The sequence below is a fragment of the Oncorhynchus mykiss genome, chromosome 19 (assembly GCF_057628025.1).
Source record: "Oncorhynchus mykiss isolate SJ-2025 chromosome 19, ASM5762802v1, whole genome shotgun sequence".
NCBI lineage: Eukaryota > Metazoa > Chordata > Actinopteri > Salmoniformes > Salmonidae > Oncorhynchus > Oncorhynchus mykiss.
The window spans coordinates 5,055,397-5,079,422 of NC_143040.1; the positions used below are offsets into that span (position 1 = coordinate 5,055,397).

At 42.1% G+C, this 24,026-nt stretch overlaps 1 protein-coding gene and 1 long non-coding RNA gene across 13 annotated transcripts in view; one reads left to right on the forward strand and one right to left on the reverse strand.

Moving 5' to 3' along the window:
* The window catches only part of LOC110513598 (mast/stem cell growth factor receptor kita), an 84,957-nt gene extending 70,668 nt beyond the window's left edge, over positions 1–14,289 (forward strand). Inside the window, exons 19-21 of the mRNA XM_090209916.1 lie at positions 13,011–13,110; positions 13,601–13,706; positions 14,010–14,289. Of these exons, the coding sequence (XP_090066042.1) occupies positions 13,011–13,110; positions 13,601–13,706; positions 14,010–14,159 (356 nt within the window). The 3' untranslated portion in view covers positions 14,160–14,289. The remainder of the gene's footprint in view (positions 1–13,010; positions 13,111–13,600; positions 13,707–14,009) is intronic.
* Positions 14,290–14,295: 6 nt separating this feature from the next.
* LOC149974771 (uncharacterized) lies at positions 14,296–23,989 on the reverse strand. Of its 12 annotated transcripts, none has more exons than XR_016488740.1 (3): positions 18,965–23,989; positions 14,577–18,463; positions 14,296–14,483 (listed from the first exon to the last, which is right to left on the reverse strand). It is a non-coding gene; the product is annotated as an uncharacterized LOC149974771 (long non-coding RNA). The 12 variants fall into 12 exon arrangements; XR_016488739.1 differs by having other exon boundaries at positions 18,598–23,989; XR_016488738.1 differs by having other exon boundaries at positions 18,564–23,989.
* Positions 23,990–24,026: the final 37 nt, after the last annotated feature.

Sequence of the window (24,026 nt, forward strand, 5' to 3'; positions counted from 1 at the left end):
GGTCACATGGTAACTATAGTAACCCTTCAGAGTGATGTCTGGTCACATGGTAACTAGTAACCCTTCAGAGTGATGTCTGGTCACATGGTAACTAGTAACCCTTCAGAGTGATGTCTGGTCACATGGTAACTATAGTAACCCTTCAGAGTGATGTCTGGTCACATGGTAACTAGTAACCCTTCAGAGTGATGTCTGGTCACATGGTAACTATAGTAACCCTTCAGAGTGATGTCTGGTCACATGGTAACTATAGTAACCCTTCAGAGTGATGTCTGGTCACATGATAACTATAGTAACCCTTCAGAGTGATGTCTGGTCACATGGTAACTAGTAACCCTTCAGAGTGATGTCTGGTCACATGGTAACTATAGTAACCCTTCAGAGTGATGTCTGGTCACATGGTAACTAGTAACCCTTCAGAGTGATGTCTGGTCACATGGTAACTATAGTAACCCTTCAGAGTGATGTCTGGTCACATGGTAACTATAGTAACCCTTCAGAGTGATGTCTGGTCACATGGTAACTATAGTAACCCTTCAGAGTGATGACTGGTCACATGGTAACTATAGTAACCCTTCAGAGTGATGACTGGTCACATGGTAGCTATAGTCACCTTGGAGACCGATATCTGGTCACATGGTAACTATAGTCACCTAGGAGACTGATGTCTGGTCACATGGTAACTATAGTAACCTTGGAGACTGATGTCTGGTCACATGGTATCTATAGTCATCTAGGAGACTGATGTCATGGTAACTATAGTCACCTTGGAGACTGATGTCTGGTCACATGGTATCTATAGTCACCTTGGAGACTGATGTCTGGTCACATGGTATCTATAGTCATCTAGGAGACTGATGTCATGGTAACTATAGTCACCTTGGAGACTGATGTCTGGTCACATGGTATCTATAGTCACCTTGGAGACTGATGTCTGGTCACATGGTATCTATAGTCACCTTGGAGACTGATGTCTGGTCACATGGTAACTATAGTCACCTTGGAGACTGATGTCTGGTCACATGGTATCTATAGTCACCTTGGAGACTGATGTCTGGTCACATGGTATCTATAGTCACCTTGGAGACTGATGTCTGGTCACATGGTATCTATAGTCACCTTGGAGACTGATGTCTGGTCACATGGTATCTATAGTCACCTTGGAGACTGATGTCTGGTCACATGGTATCTATAGTCATCTAGGAGACTGATGTCATGGTAACTATAGTCACCTTGGAGACTGATGTCTGGTCACATGGTATCTATAGTCACATTGGAGACTGATGTCTGGTCACATGGTAGCTATAGTCACCTTGGAGACTGATGTCTGGTCACATGGTAACTATAGTCACCTTGGAGACTGATGTCTGGTCACATGGTAGCTATAGTCACCTTGGAGACCGATATCTGGTCACATGGTAACTATAGTCACCTAGGAGACTGATGTCTGGTCACATGGTAACTATAGTAACCTTGGAGACTGATGTCTGGTCACATGGTATCTATAGTCATCTAGGAGACTGATGTCATGGTAACTATAGTCACCTTGGAGACTGATGTCTGGTCACATGGTATCTATAGTCACCTTGGAGACTGATGTCTGGTCACATGGTATCTATAGTCATCTAGGAGACTGATGTCATGGTAACTATAGTCACCTTGGAGACTGATGTCTGGTCACATGGTATCTATAGTCACCTTGGAGACTGATGTCTGGTCACATGGTATCTATAGTCACCTTGGAGACTGATGTCTGGTCACATGGTAACTATAGTCACCTTGGAGACTGATGTCTGGTCACATGGTAACTATAGTCACCTTGGAGACTGATGTCTGGTCACATGGTAACTATAGTAACCTTGGAGACTGATGTCTGGTCACATGGTAACTATAGTCACCTTGGAGACTGATGTCTGGTCACATGGTAACTATAGTCACCTTGGAGACTGATGTCTGGTCACATGGTAACTATAGTCACCTTGGAGACTGATGTCTGGTCACATGGTATCTATAGTCACCTTGGAGACTGATGTCTGGTTACATGGTAACTATAGTCACCTAGGAGACTGATGTCTGGTCACATGGTAACTATAGTCACCTAGGAGACTGATGTCTGGTCACATGGTATCTATAGTCGCCTTGGAGACTGATGTCTGGTCACATGGTAACTATAGTCACCTAGGAGACTGATGTCTGGTCACATGGTAACTATAGTCACCTAGGAGACTGATGTCTGGTCACATGGTATCTATAGTCACCTTGGAGACTGATGTCTGGTCACATGGTAACTATAGTAACCTTGGAGAGTTGTTGGTTTTACGTTTTCTGGTCTACGTTATTTACTTAACAAATAAGGAATACTCAAAATGTGAATATATAAAATTAAGATATTTGAATTAGAATACAGCTGTTGACAGAAGTCAAAGATCAACATACAACTGACGTCTCTCCTGAGTTGTGAACTAAAGAAAGACAGGATCTTCTATAGATCAAACCTCATGGTGTCAAACCCTGCATGTGCAGTTTAAAGACCCAGTTATTCTAAACACAAGGTTTCTGAGAACCTGTCTCAGCAGTAGGTAAATCTGCCCTGGTTTCAGAGAAAAACAGACGCTGTGTCTCGCTGTCATCCACAGTCCCTTTTTCTCACCTCTTCTCACAGACGCGGGGCTGTGGGTTTTGGTAGAGAGCTTGACACAGACAGAGGCCTCAATATATTCAGCTATACAGTGAGAATAAGTATAATGGCACATAAGCAAATTATTAATAACAACATAATCAATGTTGGGGGTCTTTAGAAGACCCTCAAAATCAACTTTAACCCTTCAGAGTGATGTCTGGTCACATGGTAACTATAGTAACCCTTCAGAGTGATGTCTGGTCACATGGTAACTATAGTAACCCTTCAGAGTGATGTCTGGTCACATGGTAACTATAGTAACCCTTCAGAGTGATGTCTGGTCACATGGTAACTAGTAACCCTTCAGAGTGATGTCTGGTCACATGGTAACTATAGTAACCCTTCAGAGTGATGTCTGGTCACATGGTAACTATAGTAACCCTTCAGAGTGATGTCTGGTCACATGGTAACTAGTAACCCTTCAGAGTGATGTCTGGTCACATGGTAACTATAGTAACCCTTCAGAGTGATGTCTGGTCACATGGTAACTATAGTAACCCTTCAGAGTGATGTCTGGTCACATGGTAACTATAGTAACCCTTCAGAGTGATGTCTGGTCACATGGTAACTATAGTAACCCTTCAGAGTGATGTCTGGTCACATGGTAACTAGTAACCCTTCAGAGTGATGTCTGGTCACATGGTAACTAGTAACCCTTCAGAGTGATGTCTGGTCACATGGTAACTAGTAACCCTTCAGAGTGATGTCTGGTCACATGGTAACTATAGTAACCCTTCAGAGTGATGTCTGGTCACATGGTAACTAGTAACCCTTCAGAGTGATGTCTGGTCACATGGTAACTATAGTAACCCTTCAGAGTGATGTCTGGTCACATGGTAACTAGTAACCCTTCAGAGTGATGTCTGGTCACATGGTAACTAGTAACCCTTCAGAGTGATGTCTGGTCACATGGTAACTATAGTAACCCTTCAGAGTGATGTCTGGTCACATGGTAACTAGTAACCCTTCAGAGTGATGTCTGGTCACATGGTAACTATAGTAACCCTTCAGAGTGATGTCTGGTCACATGGTAACTATAGTAACCCTTCAGAGTGATGTCTGGTCACATGATAACTATAGTAACCCTTCAGAGTGATGTCTGGTCACATGGTAACTAGTAACCCTTCAGAGTGATGTCTGGTCACATGGTAACTATAGTAACCCTTCAGAGTGATGTCTGGTCACATGGTAACTAGTAACCCTTCAGAGTGATGTCTGGTCACATGGTAACTATAGTAACCCTTCAGAGTGATGTCTGGTCACATGGTAACTATAGTAACCCTTCAGAGTGATGTCTGGTCACATGGTAACTATAGTAACCCTTCAGAGTGATGTCTGGTCACATGGTAACTATAGTAACCCTTCAGAGTGATGTCTGGTCACATGGTAACTATAGTAACCCTTCAGAGTGATGTCTGGTCACATGGTAACTATAGTAACCCTTCAGAGTGATGTCTGGTCACATGGTAACTAGTAACCCTTCAGAGTGATGTCTGGTCACATGGTAACTAGTAACCCTTCAGAGTGATGTCTGGTCACATGGTAACTAGTAACCCTTCAGAGTGATGTCTGGTCACATGGTAACTATAGTAACCCTTCAGAGTGATGTCTGGTCACATGGTAACTAGTAACCCTTCAGAGTGATGTCTGGTCACATGGTAACTATAGTAACCCTTCAGAGTGATGTCTGGTCACATGGTAACTAGTAACCCTTCAGAGTGATGTCTGGTCACATGGTAACTAGTAACCCTTCAGAGTGATGTCTGGTCACATGGTAACTATAGTAACCCTTCAGAGTGATGTCTGGTCACATGGTAACTAGTAACCCTTCAGAGTGATGTCTGGTCACATGGTAACTATAGTAACCCTTCAGAGTGATGTCTGGTCACATGGTAACTATAGTAACCCTTCAGAGTGATGTCTGGTCACATGATAACTATAGTAACCCTTCAGAGTGATGTCTGGTCACATGGTAACTAGTAACCCTTCAGAGTGATGTCTGGTCACATGGTAACTATAGTAACCCTTCAGAGTGATGTCTGGTCACATGGTAACTAGTAACCCTTCAGAGTGATGTCTGGTCACATGGTAACTATAGTAACCCTTCAGAGTGATGTCTGGTCACATGGTAACTATAGTAACCCTTCAGAGTGATGTCTGGTCACATGGTAACTATAGTAACCCTTCAGAGTGATGACTGGTCACATGGTAACTATAGTAACCCTTCAGAGTGATGACTGGTCACATGGTAGCTATAGTCACCTTGGAGACCGATATCTGGTCACATGGTAACTATAGTCACCTAGGAGACTGATGTCTGGTCACATGGTAACTATAGTAACCTTGGAGACTGATGTCTGGTCACATGGTATCTATAGTCATCTAGGAGACTGATGTCATGGTAACTATAGTCACCTTGGAGACTGATGTCTGGTCACATGGTATCTATAGTCACCTTGGAGACTGATGTCTGGTCACATGGTATCTATAGTCATCTAGGAGACTGATGTCATGGTAACTATAGTCACCTTGGAGACTGATGTCTGGTCACATGGTATCTATAGTCACCTTGGAGACTGATGTCTGGTCACATGGTATCTATAGTCACCTTGGAGACTGATGTCTGGTCACATGGTAACTATAGTCACCTTGGAGACTGATGTCTGGTCACATGGTATCTATAGTCACCTTGGAGACTGATGTCTGGTCACATGGTATCTATAGTCACCTTGGAGACTGATGTCTGGTCACATGGTATCTATAGTCACCTTGGAGACTGATGTCTGGTCACATGGTATCTATAGTCACCTTGGAGACTGATGTCTGGTCACATGGTATCTATAGTCATCTAGGAGACTGATGTCATGGTAACTATAGTCACCTTGGAGACTGATGTCTGGTCACATGGTATCTATAGTCACATTGGAGACTGATGTCTGGTCACATGGTAGCTATAGTCACCTTGGAGACTGATGTCTGGTCACATGGTAACTATAGTCACCTTGGAGACTGATGTCTGGTCACATGGTAGCTATAGTCACCTTGGAGACCGATATCTGGTCACATGGTAACTATAGTCACCTAGGAGACTGATGTCTGGTCACATGGTAACTATAGTAACCTTGGAGACTGATGTCTGGTCACATGGTATCTATAGTCATCTAGGAGACTGATGTCATGGTAACTATAGTCACCTTGGAGACTGATGTCTGGTCACATGGTATCTATAGTCACCTTGGAGACTGATGTCTGGTCACATGGTATCTATAGTCATCTAGGAGACTGATGTCATGGTAACTATAGTCACCTTGGAGACTGATGTCTGGTCACATGGTATCTATAGTCACCTTGGAGACTGATGTCTGGTCACATGGTATCTATAGTCACCTTGGAGACTGATGTCTGGTCACATGGTAACTATAGTCACCTTGGAGACTGATGTCTGGTCACATGGTATCTATAGTCACCTTGGAGACTGATGTCTGGTCACATGGTATCTATAGTCACCTTGGAGACTGATGTCTGGTCACATGGTATCTATAGTCACCTTGGAGACTGATGTCTGGTCACATGGTATCTATAGTCACCTTGGAGACTGATGTCTGGTCACATGGTATCTATAGTCATCTAGGAGACTGATGTCATGGTAACTATAGTCACCTTGGAGACTGATGTCATGGTAACTATAGTCACCTTGGAGACTGATGTCTGGTCACATGGTATCTATAGTCACCTAGGAGACTGATGTCTGGTCACATGGTATCTATAGTCATCTAGGAGACTGATGTCATGGTAACTATAGTCACCTTGGAGACTGATGTCTGGTCACATGGTATCTATAGTCACCTTGGAGACTGATGTCTGGTCACATGGTAACTATAGTCACATTGGAGACTGATGTCTGGTCACATGGTATCTATAGTCACCTTGGATACTGATGTCTGGTCACATGGTAACTATAGTCACCTTGGAGACTGATGTCTGGTCACATGGTAACTATAGTCACCTTGGAGACTGATGTCTGGTCACATGGTATCTATAGTCACCTTGGAGACTGATGTCTGGTCACATGGTATCTATAGTCACCTTGGAGACTGATGTCTGGTCACATGGTATCTATAGTCACCTTGGAGACTGATGTCTGGTCACATGGTATCTATAGTCACCTTGGAGACTGATGTCTGGTCACATGGTATCTATAGTCACCTTGGAGACTGATGTCTGGTCACATGGTATCTATAGTCATCTAGGAGACTGATGTCATGGTAACTATAGTCACCTTGGAGACTGATGTCTGGTCACATGGTAGCTATAGTCACCTTGGAGACCGATATCTGGTCACATGGTAACTATAGTCACCTAGGAGACTGATGTCTGGTCACATGGTAACTATAGTAACCTTGGAGACTGATGTCTGGTCACATGGTATCTATAGTCATCTAGGAGACTGATGTCATGGTAACTATAGTCACCTTGGAGACTGATGTCTGGTCACATGGTATCTATAGTCACCTTGGAGACTGATGTCTGGTCACATGGTATCTATAGTCATCTAGGAGACTGATGTCATGGTAACTATAGTCACCTTGGAGACTGATGTCTGGTCACATGGTATCTATAGTCACCTTGGAGACTGATGTCTGGTCACATGGTATCTATAGTCACCTTGGAGACTGATGTCTGGTCACATGGTAACTATAGTCACCTTGGAGACTGATGTCTGGTCACATGGTATCTATAGTCACCTTGGAGACTGATGTCTGGTCACATGGTATCTATAGTCACCTTGGAGACTGATGTCTGGTCACATGGTATCTATAGTCACCTTGGAGACTGATGTCTGGTCACATGGTATCTATAGTCACCTTGGAGACTGATGTCTGGTCACATGGTATCTATAGTCATCTAGGAGACTGATGTCATGGTAACTATAGTCACCTTGGAGACTGATGTCTGGTCACATGGTAGCTATAGTCACCTTGGAGACCGATATCTGGTCACATGGTAACTATAGTCACCTAGGAGACTGATGTCTGGTCACATGGTAACTATAGTAACCTTGGAGACTGATGTCTGGTCACATGGTATCTATAGTCATCTAGGAGACTGATGTCATGGTAACTATAGTCACCTTGGAGACTGATGTCTGGTCACATGGTATCTATAGTCACCTTGGAGACTGATGTCTGGTCACATGGTATCTATAGTCATCTAGGAGACTGATGTCATGGTAACTATAGTCACCTTGGAGACTGATGTCTGGTCACATGGTATCTATAGTCACCTTGGAGACTGATGTCTGGTCACATGGTATCTATAGTCACCTTGGAGACTGATGTCTGGTCACATGGTAACTATAGTCACCTTGGAGACTGATGTCTGGTCACATGGTATCTATAGTCACCTTGGAGACTGATGTCTGGTCACATGGTATCTATAGTCACCTTGGAGACTGATGTCTGGTCACATGGTATCTATAGTCACCTTGGAGACTGATGTCTGGTCACATGGTATCTATAGTCACCTTGGAGACTGATGTCTGGTCACATGGTATCTATAGTCATCTAGGAGACTGATGTCATGGTAACTATAGTCACCTTGGAGACTGATGTCTGGTCACATGGTATCTATAGTCACATTGGAGACTGATGTCTGGTCACATGGTAGCTATAGTCACCTTGGAGACTGATGTCTGGTCACATGGTAACTATAGTCACCTTGGAGACTGATGTCTGGTCACATGGTAGCTATAGTCACCTTGGAGACCGATATCTGGTCACATGGTAACTATAGTCACCTAGGAGACTGATGTCTGGTCACATGGTAACTATAGTAACCTTGGAGACTGATGTCTGGTCACATGGTATCTATAGTCATCTAGGAGACTGATGTCATGGTAACTATAGTCACCTTGGAGACTGATGTCTGGTCACATGGTATCTATAGTCACCTTGGAGACTGATGTCTGGTCACATGGTATCTATAGTCATCTAGGAGACTGATGTCATGGTAACTATAGTCACCTTGGAGACTGATGTCTGGTCACATGGTATCTATAGTCACCTTGGAGACTGATGTCTGGTCACATGGTATCTATAGTCACCTTGGAGACTGATGTCTGGTCACATGGTAACTATAGTCACCTTGGAGACTGATGTCTGGTCACATGGTATCTATAGTCACCTTGGAGACTGATGTCTGGTCACATGGTATCTATAGTCACCTTGGAGACTGATGTCTGGTCACATGGTATCTATAGTCACCTTGGAGACTGATGTCTGGTCACATGGTATCTATAGTCACCTTGGAGACTGATGTCTGGTCACATGGTATCTATAGTCATCTAGGAGACTGATGTCATGGTAACTATAGTCACCTTGGAGACTGATGTCTGGTCACATGGTATCTATAGTCACATTGGAGACTGATGTCTGGTCACATGGTATCTATAGTCACCTTGGAGACTGATGTCTGGTCACATGGTATCTATAGTCACCTTGGAGACTGATGTCTGGTCACATGGTATCTATAGTCACCTAGGAGACTGATGTCTGGTCACATGGTATCTATAGTCATCTAGGAGACTGATGTCATGGTAACTATAGTCACCTTGGAGACTGATGTCTGGTCACATGGTATCTATAGTCACCTTGGAGACTGATGTCTGGTCACATGGTAACTATAGTCACATTGGAGACTGATGTCTGGTCACATGGTATCTATAGTCACCTTGGATACTGATGTCTGGTCACATGGTAACTATAGTCACCTTGGAGACTGATGTCTGGTCACATGGTAACTATAGTCACCTTGGAGACTGATGTCTGGTCACATGGTATCTATAGTCACCTTGGAGACTGATGTCTGGTCACATGGTATCTATAGTCACCTTGGAGACTGATGTCTGGTCACATGGTATCTATAGTCACCTTGGAGACTGATGTCTGGTCACATGGTATCTATAGTCACCTTGGAGACTGATGTCTGGTCACATGGTATCTATAGTCACCTTGGAGACTGATGTCTGGTCACATGGTATCTATAGTCACCTTGGAGACTGATGTCATGGTAACTATAGTCACCTTGGAGACTGATGTCTGGTCACATGGTAACTATAGTCACCTAGGAGACTGATGTCTGGTCACATGATATCTATAGTCACCTTGGAGACTGATGTCTGGTCACATGGTAACTATAGTAACCTTGGAGACTGATGTCTGGTCACATGGTAACTATAGTCACCTTGGAGACTGATGTCTGGTCACATGGTAACTATAGTCACCTTGGAGACTGATGTCTGGTCACATGGTAACTATAGTCACCTTGGAGACTGATGTCTGGTCACATGGTATCTATAGTCACCTTGGAGACTGATGTCTGGTTACATGGTAACTATAGTCACCTAGGAGACTGATGTCTGGTCACATGGTAACTATAGTCACCTAGGAGACTGATGTCTGGTCACATGGTATCTATAGTCGCCTTGGAGACTGATGTCTGGTCACATGGTAACTATAGTCACCTAGGAGACTGATGTCTGGTCACATGGTAACTATAGTCACCTAGGAGACTGATGTCTGGTCACATGGTATCTATAGTCACCTTGGAGACTGATGTCTGGTCACATGGTAACTATAGTAACCTTGGAGAGTTGTTGGTTTTACGTTTTCTGGTCTACGTTATTTACTTAACAAATAAGGAATACTCAAAATGTGAATATATAAAATTAAGATATTTGAATTAGAATACAGCTGTTGACAGAAGTCAAAGATCAACATACAACTGACGTCTCTCCTGAGTTGTGAACTAAAGAAAGACAGGATCTTCTATAGATCAAACCTCATGGTGTCAAACCCTGCATGTGCAGTTTAAAGACCCAGTTATTCTAAACACAAGGTTTCTGAGAACCTGTCTCAGCAGTAGGTAAATCTGCCCTGGTTTCAGAGAAAAACAGACGCTGTGTCTCGCTGTCATCCACAGTCCCTTTTTCTCACCTCTTCTCACAGACGCGGGGCTGTGGGTTTTGGTAGAGAGCTTGACACAGACAGAGGCCTCAATATATTCAGCTATACAGTGAGAATAAGTATAATGGCACATAAGCAAATTATTAATAACAACATAATCAATGTTGGGGGTCTTTAGAAGACCCTCAAAATCAACTTTAACCCTTCAGAGTGATGTCTGGTCACATGGTAACTATAGTAACCCTTCAGAGTGATGTCTGGTCACATGGTAACTATAGTAACCCTTCAGAGTGATGTCTGGTCACATGGTAACTATAGTAACCCTTCAGAGTGATGTCTGGTCACATGGTAACTAGTAACCCTTCAGAGTGATGTCTGGTCACATGGTAACTATAGTAACCCTTCAGAGTGATGTCTGGTCACATGGTAACTATAGTAACCCTTCAGAGTGATGTCTGGTCACATGGTAACTAGTAACCCTTCAGAGTGATGTCTGGTCACATGGTAACTATAGTAACCCTTCAGAGTGATGTCTGGTCACATGGTAACTATAGTAACCCTTCAGAGTGATGTCTGGTCACATGGTAACTATAGTAACCCTTCAGAGTGATGTCTGGTCACATGGTAACTATAGTAACCCTTCAGAGTGATGTCTGGTCACATGGTAACTAGTAACCCTTCAGAGTGATGTCTGGTCACATGGTAACTAGTAACCCTTCAGAGTGATGTCTGGTCACATGGTAACTAGTAACCCTTCAGAGTGATGTCTGGTCACATGGTAACTATAGTAACCCTTCAGAGTGATGTCTGGTCACATGGTAACTAGTAACCCTTCAGAGTGATGTCTGGTCACATGGTAACTATAGTAACCCTTCAGAGTGATGTCTGGTCACATGGTAACTAGTAACCCTTCAGAGTGATGTCTGGTCACATGGTAACTAGTAACCCTTCAGAGTGATGTCTGGTCACATGGTAACTATAGTAACCCTTCAGAGTGATGTCTGGTCACATGGTAACTAGTAACCCTTCAGAGTGATGTCTGGTCACATGGTAACTATAGTAACCCTTCAGAGTGATGTCTGGTCACATGGTAACTATAGTAACCCTTCAGAGTGATGTCTGGTCACATGATAACTATAGTAACCCTTCAGAGTGATGTCTGGTCACATGGTAACTAGTAACCCTTCAGAGTGATGTCTGGTCACATGGTAACTATAGTAACCCTTCAGAGTGATGTCTGGTCACATGGTAACTAGTAACCCTTCAGAGTGATGTCTGGTCACATGGTAACTATAGTAACCCTTCAGAGTGATGTCTGGTCACATGGTAACTATAGTAACCCTTCAGAGTGATGTCTGGTCACATGGTAACTATAGTAACCCTTCAGAGTGATGACTGGTCACATGGTAACTATAGTAACCCTTCAGAGTGATGACTGGTCACATGGTAACTATAGTAACCCTTCAGAGTGATGTCTGGTCACATGGTAACTATAGTAACCCTTCAGAGTGATGACTGGTCACATGGTAACTATAGTAACCCTTCAGAGTGATGTCTGGTCACATGGTAACTATAGTAACCCTTCAGAGTGATGACTGGTCACATGGTAACTATAGTAACCCTTCAGAGTGATGACTGGTCACATGGTAACTATAGTAACCCTTCAGAGTGATGTCTGGTCACATGGTAACTATAGTAACCCTTCAGAGTGATGTCTGGTCACATGCTAACTATAGTAACCCTTCAGAGTGATGTCTGGTCACATGGTAACTATAGTAACCCTTCAGAGTGATGACTGGTCACATGGTAACTATAGTAACCCTTCAGAGTGATGTCTGGTCACATGGTAACTATAGTAACTCTTCAGAGTGATGACTGGTCACATGGTAACTATAGTAACCCTTCAGAGTGATGTATGGTCACATGGTAACTATAGTAACCCTTCAGAGTGATGTCTGGTCACATGGTAACTATAGTAACCCTTCAGAGTGATGTCTGGTCACATGGTAACTATAGTAACCCTTCAGAGTGATGACTGGTCACATGGTAACTATAGTAACCCTTCAGAGTGATGTCTGGTCACATGGTAACTATAGTAACCCTTCAGAGTGATGTCTGGTCACATGGTAACTATAGTAACCCTTCAGAGTGATGTCTGGTCACATGGTAACTATAGTAACCCTTCAGAGTGATGTCTGGTCACATGGTAACTAGTAACCTTGGATACAGTCTATATACTCACACACACAAAGGCATGCAGGCACACATGTTTGGGGAATATACTAACTGTGTGTCTGTGTTTGTGTCTGTGTGTGTCTGTCTGTCTCTGTGTGTGTCTGTCTCTGTGTGTGTGTGTGTGTGTGTAGGCAGCAGTCCATACCCTGGTATGCAGGTGGGTTCAGCGTTCTACAGGATGATCCAGGAAGGACACAGAATGAACAGACCTGATGTGGCTCCCAGAGAAATGTAAGGAGTGTGTGTGATTTTGAAAAATATACTTACTATGACTGAGTGGTTGTCCCACCTAGCGATCTTAAGATGAAGACACAGTAGGGAGTCATTTAGCAGACTTATCTGGATAAGAGAGTCTGCTAAATGACTCCCTACTGTCTGTCTCTCTGGATAAGAGAGTCTGCTAAATGACTCCCTACTGTCAGTCTCTCTGGATAAGAGAGTCTGCTAAATGACTCCCTACTGTCAGTCTCTCTGGATAAGAGAGTCTGCTAAATGACTCCCTACTGTCAGTCTCTCTGGATAAGAGAGTCTGCTAAATGACTCCCTACTGTCAGTCTCTCTGGATAAGAGAGTCTGCTAAATGACTCGCATGTAAATTGTGCTTGTTTTGTGACCCCTGTTTCTCCTCTCTCTCTCTCTCTCTGTCTGTCTGTCTGTCTCTCTCTGTCTCTCTCTCTCTCTTTCTCTCTCTTTGTCTCTGTCTCTCTCTGTCTCTCTCCAGTTATGACATGATGTTGTCCTGTTGGAGTGAGGACCCTCTGAAGAGACCTTCCTTTAGGAAAGTAGTCGAGACGACTGAACTACTACTGTCAGAACACACCAAGAATGTACGTTCTGGAACTGTTCAGCATCGTTTTGTTGAAAACATTATCAATATATGTCAATTGAAGTTGTGTCGAATTTAAATGGAATCAATAACTTGGTATAATTATTTTAACTACTACGGCCAGAAAACACCAAGAATGTAGGTTCATAAATAGTATAGTTTTATATGGATTTATCGATTTACATTTACGTATTAATATGAATGTTCATACCCTCAATTGTATATTAATGTTTAATATAACATGCCTAAATTCTGTGTTGATGTTTGTCTGTGTTGTGTTGTTTGTCTGTTGGTGTGTGTGCAGGTGTACCTGAACCTGAGCTATGGAGCTGTTCCTCCAGACCAGCAGAGGGCAGCGTCTCACAGACTGAGCTCAGTGAGCAGCACTACGGCCCCGACACAACCACTACTGCTGAATACTGCTGATGTGTTTCTGGACTACGACACTGTCTGAATAATGGACGGACACACACACACACACACACACACACACACACCTACAAACTCAGCAGCGCCAATTTTGTGGACTAGGACACTGTTAATGGACACACTCTCTCTTCGTATTGATTGGTCTGTGATGCAATTCATATAGTATGTAACCTTTATGTAACCTTTATGTAACCTTTATGTAACTAGGCAAGTCGGTTAAGAACAAATTCTTATTTACAATGACGGCCTGTCCCCTGGACGACGCTGGGCCAAATTGTGTGCCGCCATATGGGACACAACACAATAACCTCCACATTCATATACACAATAACCTACACAACACAATAACCTACACAACACAACCTACACATTCATATACACATTAACCTACACATTCATATACACATTAACCTACACAACACAATAACCTACACAACACAACCTACACATTCATATACACATTAACCTACACATTCATATACACAATAACCTACACATTCATATACACATTAACCTACACATTCATATACACAATAACCTACACAACACAATAACCTACACAACACAATAACCTACACAACACATTAACCTACACAACACAATAACCTACACAACACAATAACCTACACAACACAATAACCTACACAACACATTAACCTACACAACACAATAACCTACACAACACAATAACCTACACATTCATATACACAATAACCTACACATTCATATACACAATAACCTACACATTCATATACACAATAACCTACACATTCATATACACAATAACCTACACATTCATATACACAATACAATACACATTCATATACACAATAACCTACACATTCATATACACAATAACCTACACATTCATATACACAATAACATACACATTCATATACACAATAACCTACACATTCATATACACAATACAATACACATTCATATACACAATAACCTACACATTCATATACACAATACAATACACAATATTAAACCCTGATTGGATGTCAAGGCCTAAACCCTGATTGGATGTCCAGGCCTAAACCCTGATTGGATGTCCAGGCCTAAACCCTGATTGGATGTCCAGGCCTAAGCCCTGATTGGGTGTCCAGGCCTAAGCCCTGATTGGGTGTCCAGGCCTAAACCCTGATTGGGTGTCCAGGCCTAAACCCTGATTGGGTGTCCAGGCCTAAACCCTGATTGGGTGTCCAGGCCTAAACCCTGATTGGGTGTCCAGGCCTAAACCCTGATTGGGTGTCCAGGCCTAAACCCTGATTGGATGTCAAGGCCTAAACCCTGATTGGGTTTACATTCATTAAAAAAATAACAAAGTTGTACATTCACCAAGGATTCTAGAACTTTAGCTAGACCAGGAAGTCTTGAAGTGGTGCGGTAATCATTAAGATCACTACTATTCCCCGTCCTTACGCACAAGAGCTGATTTCCTGATTCCTGATTGGATGTCCAGGCCTAAACCCTGATTGGGTTTCAGGATTGTAGAACTTTAGCTAGACCAGGAAGTCTTGAAGTGGTGCGGTAATCATTAAGGTCACTAGGCGGCACAAGAGCTGATTTCCTGATTCCTGATTGGCTGATTTCCACACTTCATGGAATATATTTCCTGATAACAATGTTCAATTAAACATGGTGGTTATTGAGCCAACAATGATGGGCGCTGCTGCACACTTGAGCAGACCGCAATCCAATTGGTCGCCCCCCCCCCCCCCCCCCAGTCTATTGCTGTCAAAGCATCCAGGATTAATTTTTTCTGTAAATAAGCCTAAAAGAAAAAGCTTGGACTATCATTTCTCTGATCATTCAGCAAGTTTCCCCCTTATCAGCGTGAAGAGGCCTAGAAGTTCAAAGAGATCGCTGAAAATAAAATGGTCATTTAATGCAATATTAGAGGCAATATACAATACAGTATCAATACAGTATGAACTGACACAGCAGTTAGTTTAAAAGAACCAATACGCTATAGGCTGACTGACACATCTATACAGTATGTAGATCTACTAACACAGCTGTTAGTTTAAAGAACCAATACGCTATAGGCTGACTGACACATCTATACAGCATGTAGATCTACTAACACAGCTGTTCTGACCATATACAGTATACACTATCATCATCAGAACATTTCCCAGGACATAGACATATCTGATATGGGCAGAAAGCTTAAATGCCTGGTAATCTAAATGCACGGCCCAATTTACAGTAGCTATTACAGTGAAATAATACCATGCTATTGTTTGAGGAGAGGGCAGAGTTATGACATGTATCAATAAACCAATTAGGCACATTTGGGCAGACTTGATACAACATTTTTAACTGAAATGCAATGATTAATTGGATCAGTCAACAAAAATGCACATACACTGCTGCCATCTAGTGGCCAAAATCTAAATTGTGCCTGAACTGGAAAAATACATTGTAGCCCTTGTCTGCAAAAATGTTTTAAAAAATACAATTGGTAAATGAGTCTAGCCAGCTATCTAAACTTGTAGTAATTATGGTCTCATTACCGACCGGGGGCCCCCATTAATTTTGTTTGTCACTCTCACTCAGATATTATATACAAAAACTGCAAATATTTCTCTCCATTTTATGGCAAACTGTGTAGAATTGCAAGAGATTAAGTCTATAATGTTTTATTTTATGAACGTGGGTACGCAGACCAGTGAGCCACTGCGGTCCCTCATGAGGAGGTCAGATTTTTTGTAGTGAATACATAGAACCAGGAGTAGGCTCTGTCTGGGACACATATAACCAGGAGTAGGCTCTGTCTGGGAAACATAGAACCAGGAGTAGGCTCTGTCTGGGACACATAGAACCAGGAGTAGACTCTGTCTGGGAAACATAGAACCAGGAGTAGACTCTGTCTGGGAAACATAGAACCAGGAGTAGGCTCTGTCTGGGAAACATAGAACCAGGAGTAGACTCTGTCTGGGAAACATAGAACCAGGAGTAGGCTCTGTCTGGGAAACATAGAACCAGGAGAGGCTCTGTCTGGGAAACCAACTCTTCATGTGTAAATACATTAGCTTTATGTGCTTTTAGGGTTTGTTTTATGTTAATAGTGTGTGTGTGTGTTGGTTTTGATGCAGAGACTGTATGTGATGAATGAAGACAGGAGAGGCTCTGACTGGGAAACATAGAACCAGGAGAGGCTCTGTCTGGAAACCAACTCTTCATGTGTAAATACATTAACTTTAGCTTTATGTTCAGGGTTTGTTTTATGTTAATAGTATGTGGTTTTGATGCAGAGAATGTATGTGATGAATGAAGCCAGGAGAGGCTCTGACTGGTAAAAACGGGCTCCTTCTGTAACGGGACCGTGAACGGTTTGGAGGCTGAGGATGTTTTCATACAGCTGGTTGGCTTGTAATAAAGAAAGTACTGGAACTATGGTGTGTGTGTCAGGTGTGTGTGTGGTGGTATGGTGTGTGTGTGTGTGTGTGGTGGTATGGTGTGTGTGTGTGTGTGGTGGTATGGTGTGTGTGTCGTGTGTGTGGTGATATGGTGTGTGTGTGTGTGTGTGGTGGTATGGTGTGTGTGTGTGTGTGGTGATATGGTGTGTGTGTGTGTGTGTCAGGTGTGTGTGTGTGTGTGTTGTGGTATGGTGTGTGTGTGTGTTGTGGTATGGTGTGTGTGTGGTGGTATGGTGTGTGTGTGTGTTGTGGTATGGTGTGTGTGTGGTGGTATGGTGTGTGTGTGGTGGTATGGTGTGTGTGTGTGGTGGTATGGTGTGTGTGTGTGGTGGTATGGTGTGTGTGTGTGGTGGTATGGTGTGTGTGTGGTGGTATGGTGTGTGTGTGGTGGTATGGTGTGTGTGTGTGTGTGTGTGTGTGTGTGTTCCAGTGGAGGCCGTCACTGCTCCTGTAAAGTAAGCGACAAAAACACACAACCAACAATACATTTGTAAATCGGGTTTTATTTTCATATTGACCGAGGGAGAACGGGAGGAGAAGGGTTTAGAATACAGGAAACACTATGTTTCCCATGTTGCTTTGGGAGAGAGGGAGGAGAAGGGTTTAGAATACAGGAAACACTATGTTTCCCATGTTGCTTTGGTAGAGAGGGAGGAGAAGGGTTTAGAATACAGGAAACACTATGTTTCCCATGTTGCTTTGGGAGAGAGGGAGGATAAGGGTTTAGAATACAGGAAACACTATGTTTCCATGTTGCTTTGGGAGAGGGAGGAGAAGGGTTTAGAATACAGGAAACACTACATTTCCCATGTTGCTTTGGGAGAGAGGGAGAACACACCTGGTGACAGGAAGAGGAAATGCACGTCAGAAGAGCCCCATTAAAACTAGTTGGGATTACCTGGTAAGTGTACATTAAACTAGTTGGGATGACCTGGTAAATGTACATTCAAACTAGTTGGGATTACCTGGTAAGTGTACATTAAACTAGTTGGGATTACCCGGTAAGTGTACATTAAAACTAGTTGGGATTACCTGGTAAGTGTACATTAAAACTAGTTGGGATTACCTGGTAAGTGTACATTAAAACTAGTTAGGGTTACCTGGTAAGTGTACATTAAAACTAGTTGGAGTTACCTGGTAAGTGTACAGTAAACTAGTTGGGATTACCTGGTAAGTGTACATTGAAACTAGTTGGGATTACCTGGTAAGTGTACATTAAACTAGTTGGGATTACCTGGTAAGTGTACATTAAACTTGTTGGGATTACCTGGTAAGTGTACATTAAACTAGTTAGGGTTACCTGGTAAGTGTACATTAAACTAGTTGGGATTACCTGGTAAGTGTACATTAAACTAGTTAGGGTTACCTGGTAAGTGTACATTAAACTAGTTGGGATTACCTGGTAAATGTACATTAAAACTAGTTGGGATTACCTGGTAAGTGTACAGTAAAACTAGTTGGAGTTACCCGGTAAGTGTACAGTAAACTAGTTGGGATTACCCGGTAAGTGTACATTAAAACTAGTTGGGATTACCCGTTAAGTGTACATTAAAACTAGTTGGGATTACCTGGTAAGTGTACATTAAAACTAGTTGGGATTACCTGGTAAGTGTACATTAAACTCGTTGGAGTTACCTGGAAAAAGTGTACATTAAAACTAGTTGGGGTTACCTGGTAAGTAAGGTTTCTGAGCTGGTTTTTAACCAGTAAACTAGCAGGATTTCTAGAAACCACCACAGTGTGTATTGGTGAAATAACAGTTCTAGAAACCACCACGGTGTGTATTGGTGAAATAACAGTTAGTTCTAGAAACCACCACGGTGTGTATTGGTGAAATAACAGTTAGTTCTAGAAACCACCACGGTGTGTATTGGTGAAATAACAGTTCTAGAAACCACCACGGTGTGTATTGGTGAAATAACAGTTCTAGAAACCACCACGGTGTGTATTGGTGAAATAACAGTTCTAGAAACCACCATGGTGTGTATTGGTGAAATAACAGTTAGTTCTAGAAACCACCATGGTGTGTATTGGTGAAATAACAGTTAGTTCTAGAAACCACCACGGTGTGTATTGGTGAAATAACAGTTCTAGAAACCACCATGGTGTGTATTGGTGAAATAACAGTTAGTTCTAGAAACCACCATGGTGTGTATTGGTGAAATAACAGTTAGTTCTAGAAACCACCACGGTGTGTATTGGTGAAATAACAGTTAGTTCTAGAAACCACCACGGTGTGTATTGGTGAAATAACAGTTAGTTCTAGAAACCACCACGGTGTGTATTGGTGAAATAACAGTTAGTTCTAGAAACCACCATGGTGTGTATTGGTGAAATAACAGTTCTAGTAACCACCACGGTGTGTATTGGTGAAATAACAGTTAGTTCTAGAAACCACCATGGTGTGTATTGGTGAAATAACAGTTAGTTCTAGAAACCACCATGGTGTGTATTGGTGAAATAACAGTTAGTTCTAGAAACCACCACGGTGTGTATTGGTGAAATAACAGTTAGTTCTAGAAACCACCACGGTGTGTATTGGTGAAATAACAGTTAGTTCTAGAAACCACCATGGTGTGTATTGGTGAAATAACAGTTAGTTCTAGAAACCACCACGGTGTGTATTGGTGAAATAACAGTTAGTTCTAGAAACCACCACGGTGTGTATTGGTGAAATAACAGTTCTAGAAACCACCATGGTGTGTATTGGTGAAATAACAGTTAGTTCTAGAAACCACCACGGTGTGTATTGGTGAAATAACAGTTAGTTCTAGAAACCACCATGGTGTGTATTGGTGAAATAACAGTTAGTTCTAGAAACCACCACGGTGTGTATTGGTGAAATAACAGTTAGTTCTAGAAACCACCACGGTGTGTATTGGTGAAATAACAGTTCTAGAAACCACCATGGTGTGTATTTGTGAAATAACAGTTAGTTCTAGAAACCACCACGGTGTGTATTGGTGAAATAACAGTTAGTTCTAGAAACCACCACGGTGTGTATTGGTGAAATAACAGTTAGTTCTAGAAACCACCATGGTGTGTATTGGTGAAATAACAGTTAGTTCTAGAAACCACCACGGTGTGTATTGGTGAAATAACAGTTCTAGAAACCACCATGGTGTGTATTGGTGAAATAACAGTTAGTTCTAGAAACCACCATGGTGTGTATTGGTGAAATAACAGTTCTAGAAACCACCATGGTGTGTATTGGTGAAATAACAGTTCTAGAAACCACCACGGTGTGTATTGGTGAAATAACAGTTAGTTCTAGAAACCACCACGGTGTGTATTGGTGAAATAACAGTTAGTTCTAGAAACCACCACGGTGTGTATTGGTGAAATAACAGTTAGTTCTAAAAACCACCACGGTGTGTATTGGTGAAATAACAGTTAGTTCTAGAAACCACCATGGTGTGTATTGGTGAAATAACAGTTAGTTCTAGAAACCACCACGGTGTGTATTGGTGAAATAACAGTTCTAGAAACCACCACGGTGTGTATTGGTGAAATAACAGTTAGTTCTAGAAACCACCACGGTGTGTATTGGTGAAATAACAGTTCTAGAAACCACCATTGTGTGTATTGGTGAAATAACAGTTAGTTCTAGAAACCACCACGGTGTGTATTGGTGAAATAACAGTTCTAGAAACCACCATGGTGTGTATTGGTGAAATAACAGTTAGTTCTAGAAACCACCACGGTGTGTATTGGTGAAATAACAGTTCTAGAAACCACCACAGTGTGTATTGGTGAAATAACCGTTCTAGAAACCACCATGGTGTGTATTGGTGAAATAACAGTTCTAGAAACCACCACGGTGTGTATTGGTGAAATAACAGTTAGTTCTAGAAACCACCACGGTGTGTATTGGTGAAATAACAGTTCTAGAAACCACCATGGTGTGTATTGGTGAAATAACAGTTAGTTCTAGTAACCACCACGGTGTGTATTGGTGAAATAACAGTTCTAGAAACCACCATGGTGTGTATTGGTGAAATAACAGTTCTAGAAACCACCACGGTGTGTATTGGTGAAATAACAGTTAGTTCTAGAAACCACCACGGTGTGTATTGGTGAAATAACAGTTCTAGAAACCACCACGGTGTGTATTGGTGAAATAACAGTTCTAGAAACCACCACGGTGTGTATTGGTGAAATAACAGTTAGTTCTAGAAACCACCACGGTGTGTATTGGTGAAATAACAGTTAGTTCTAGAAACCACCATGGTGTGTATTGGTGAAATAACAGTTAGCCCTAGAAACCACCACGGTGTGTATTGGTGAAATAACCGTTCTAGAAACCACCACGGTGTGTATTGGTGAAATAACAGTTAGTTCTAGAAACCACCACGGTGTGTATTGGTGAAATAACAGTTCTAGAAACCACCACGGTGTGTATTGGTGAAATAACAGTTCTAGAAACCACCACGGTGTGTATTGGTGAAATAACAGTTCTAGAAACCACCACGGTGTGTATTGGTGAAATAACAGTTAGTTCTAGAAACCACCATGGTGTGTATTGGTGAAATAACAGTTAGTTCTAGAAACCACCACGGTGTGTATTGGTGAAATAACCGTTCTAGAAACCACCACGGTGTGTATTGGTGAAATAACAGTTAGTTCTAGAAACCACCACGGTGTGTATTGGTGAAATAACAGTTCTAGAAACCACCACGGTGTGTATTGGTGAAATAACAGTTCTAGAAACCACCACGGTGTGTATTGGTGAAATAACAGTTAGTTCTAGAAACCACCACGGTGTGTATTGGTGAAATAACAGTTAGTTCTAGAAACCACCACGGTGTGTATTGGTGAAATAACAGTTCTAGAAACCACCACGGTGTGTATTGGTGAAATAACAGTTCTAGAAACCACCACGGTGTGTATTGGTGAAATAACAGTTCTAGAAACCACCACGGTGTGTATTGGTGAAATAACAGTTCTAGAAACCACCACGGTGTGTATTGGTGAAATAACAGTTAGTTCTAGAAACCACCATGGTGTGTATTGGTGAAATAACAGTTAGTTCTAGAAACCACCACGGTGTGTATTGGTGAAATAACAGTTCTAGAAACCACCACGGTGTGTATTGGTGAAATAACAGTTAGTTCTAGAAACCACCACGGTGTGTATTGGTGAAATAACAGTTCTAGAAACCACCATTGTGTGTATTGGTGAAATAACAGTTAGTTCTAGAAACCACCACGGTGTGTATTGGTGAAATAACAGTTCTAGAAACCACCATGGTGTGTATTGGTGAAATAACAGTTAGTTCTAGAAACCACCACGGTGTGTATTGGTGAAATAACAGTTCTAGAAACCACCACAGTGTGTATTGGTGAAATAACCGTTCTAGAAACCACCATGGTGTGTATTGGTGAAATAACAGTTAGTTCTAGAAACCACCACGGTGTGTATTGGTGAAATAACAGTTAGTTCTAGAAACCACCACGGTGTGTATTGGTGAAATAACAGTTCTAGAAACCACCATGGTGTGTATTGGTGAAATAACAGTTAGTTCTAGTAACCACCACGGTGTGTATTGGTGAAATAACAGTTCTAGAAACCACCATGGTGTGTATTGGTGAAATAACAGTTCTAGAAACCACCACGGTGTGTATTGGTGAAATAACAGTTAGTTCTAGAAACCACCACGGTGTGTATTGGTGAAATAACAGTTCTAGAAACCACCACGGTGTGTATTGGTGAAATAACAGTTCTAGAAACCACCACGGTGTGTATTGGTGAAATAACAGTTAGTTCTAGAAACCACCACGGTGTGTATTGGTGAAATAACAGTTAGTTCTAGAAACCACCATGGTGTGTATTGGTGAAATAACAGTTAGTTCTAGAAACCACCACGGTGTGTATTGGTGAAATAACCGTTCTAGAAACCACCACGGTGTGTATTGGTGAAATAACAGTTAGTTCTAGAAACCACCACGGTGTGTATTGGTGAAATAACAGTTCTAGAAACCACCACGGTGTGTATTGGTGAAATAACAGTTAGTTCTAGAAACCACCACGGTGTGTATTGGTGAAATAACAGTTAGTTCTAGAAACCACCACGGTGTGTATTGGTGAAATAACAGTTAGTTCTAGAAACCACCACGGTGTGTATTGGTGAAATAACAGTTCTAGAAACCACCACGGTGTGTATTGGTGAAATAACAGTTAGTTCTAGAAACCACCACGGTGTGTATTGGTGAAATAACAGTTAGTTCTAGAAACCACCACGGTGTGTATTGGTGAAATAACAGTTAGTTCTAGAAACCACCACGGTGTGTATTGGTGAAATAACAGTTAGTTCTAGAAACCACCACGGTGTGTATTGGTGAAATAACAGTTAGTTCTAGAAACCACCATGGTGTGTATTGGTGAAATAACAGTTAGTTCTAGAAACCACCACGGTGTGTATTGGTGAAATAATAGTTAGTTCTAGAAACCACCACGGTGTG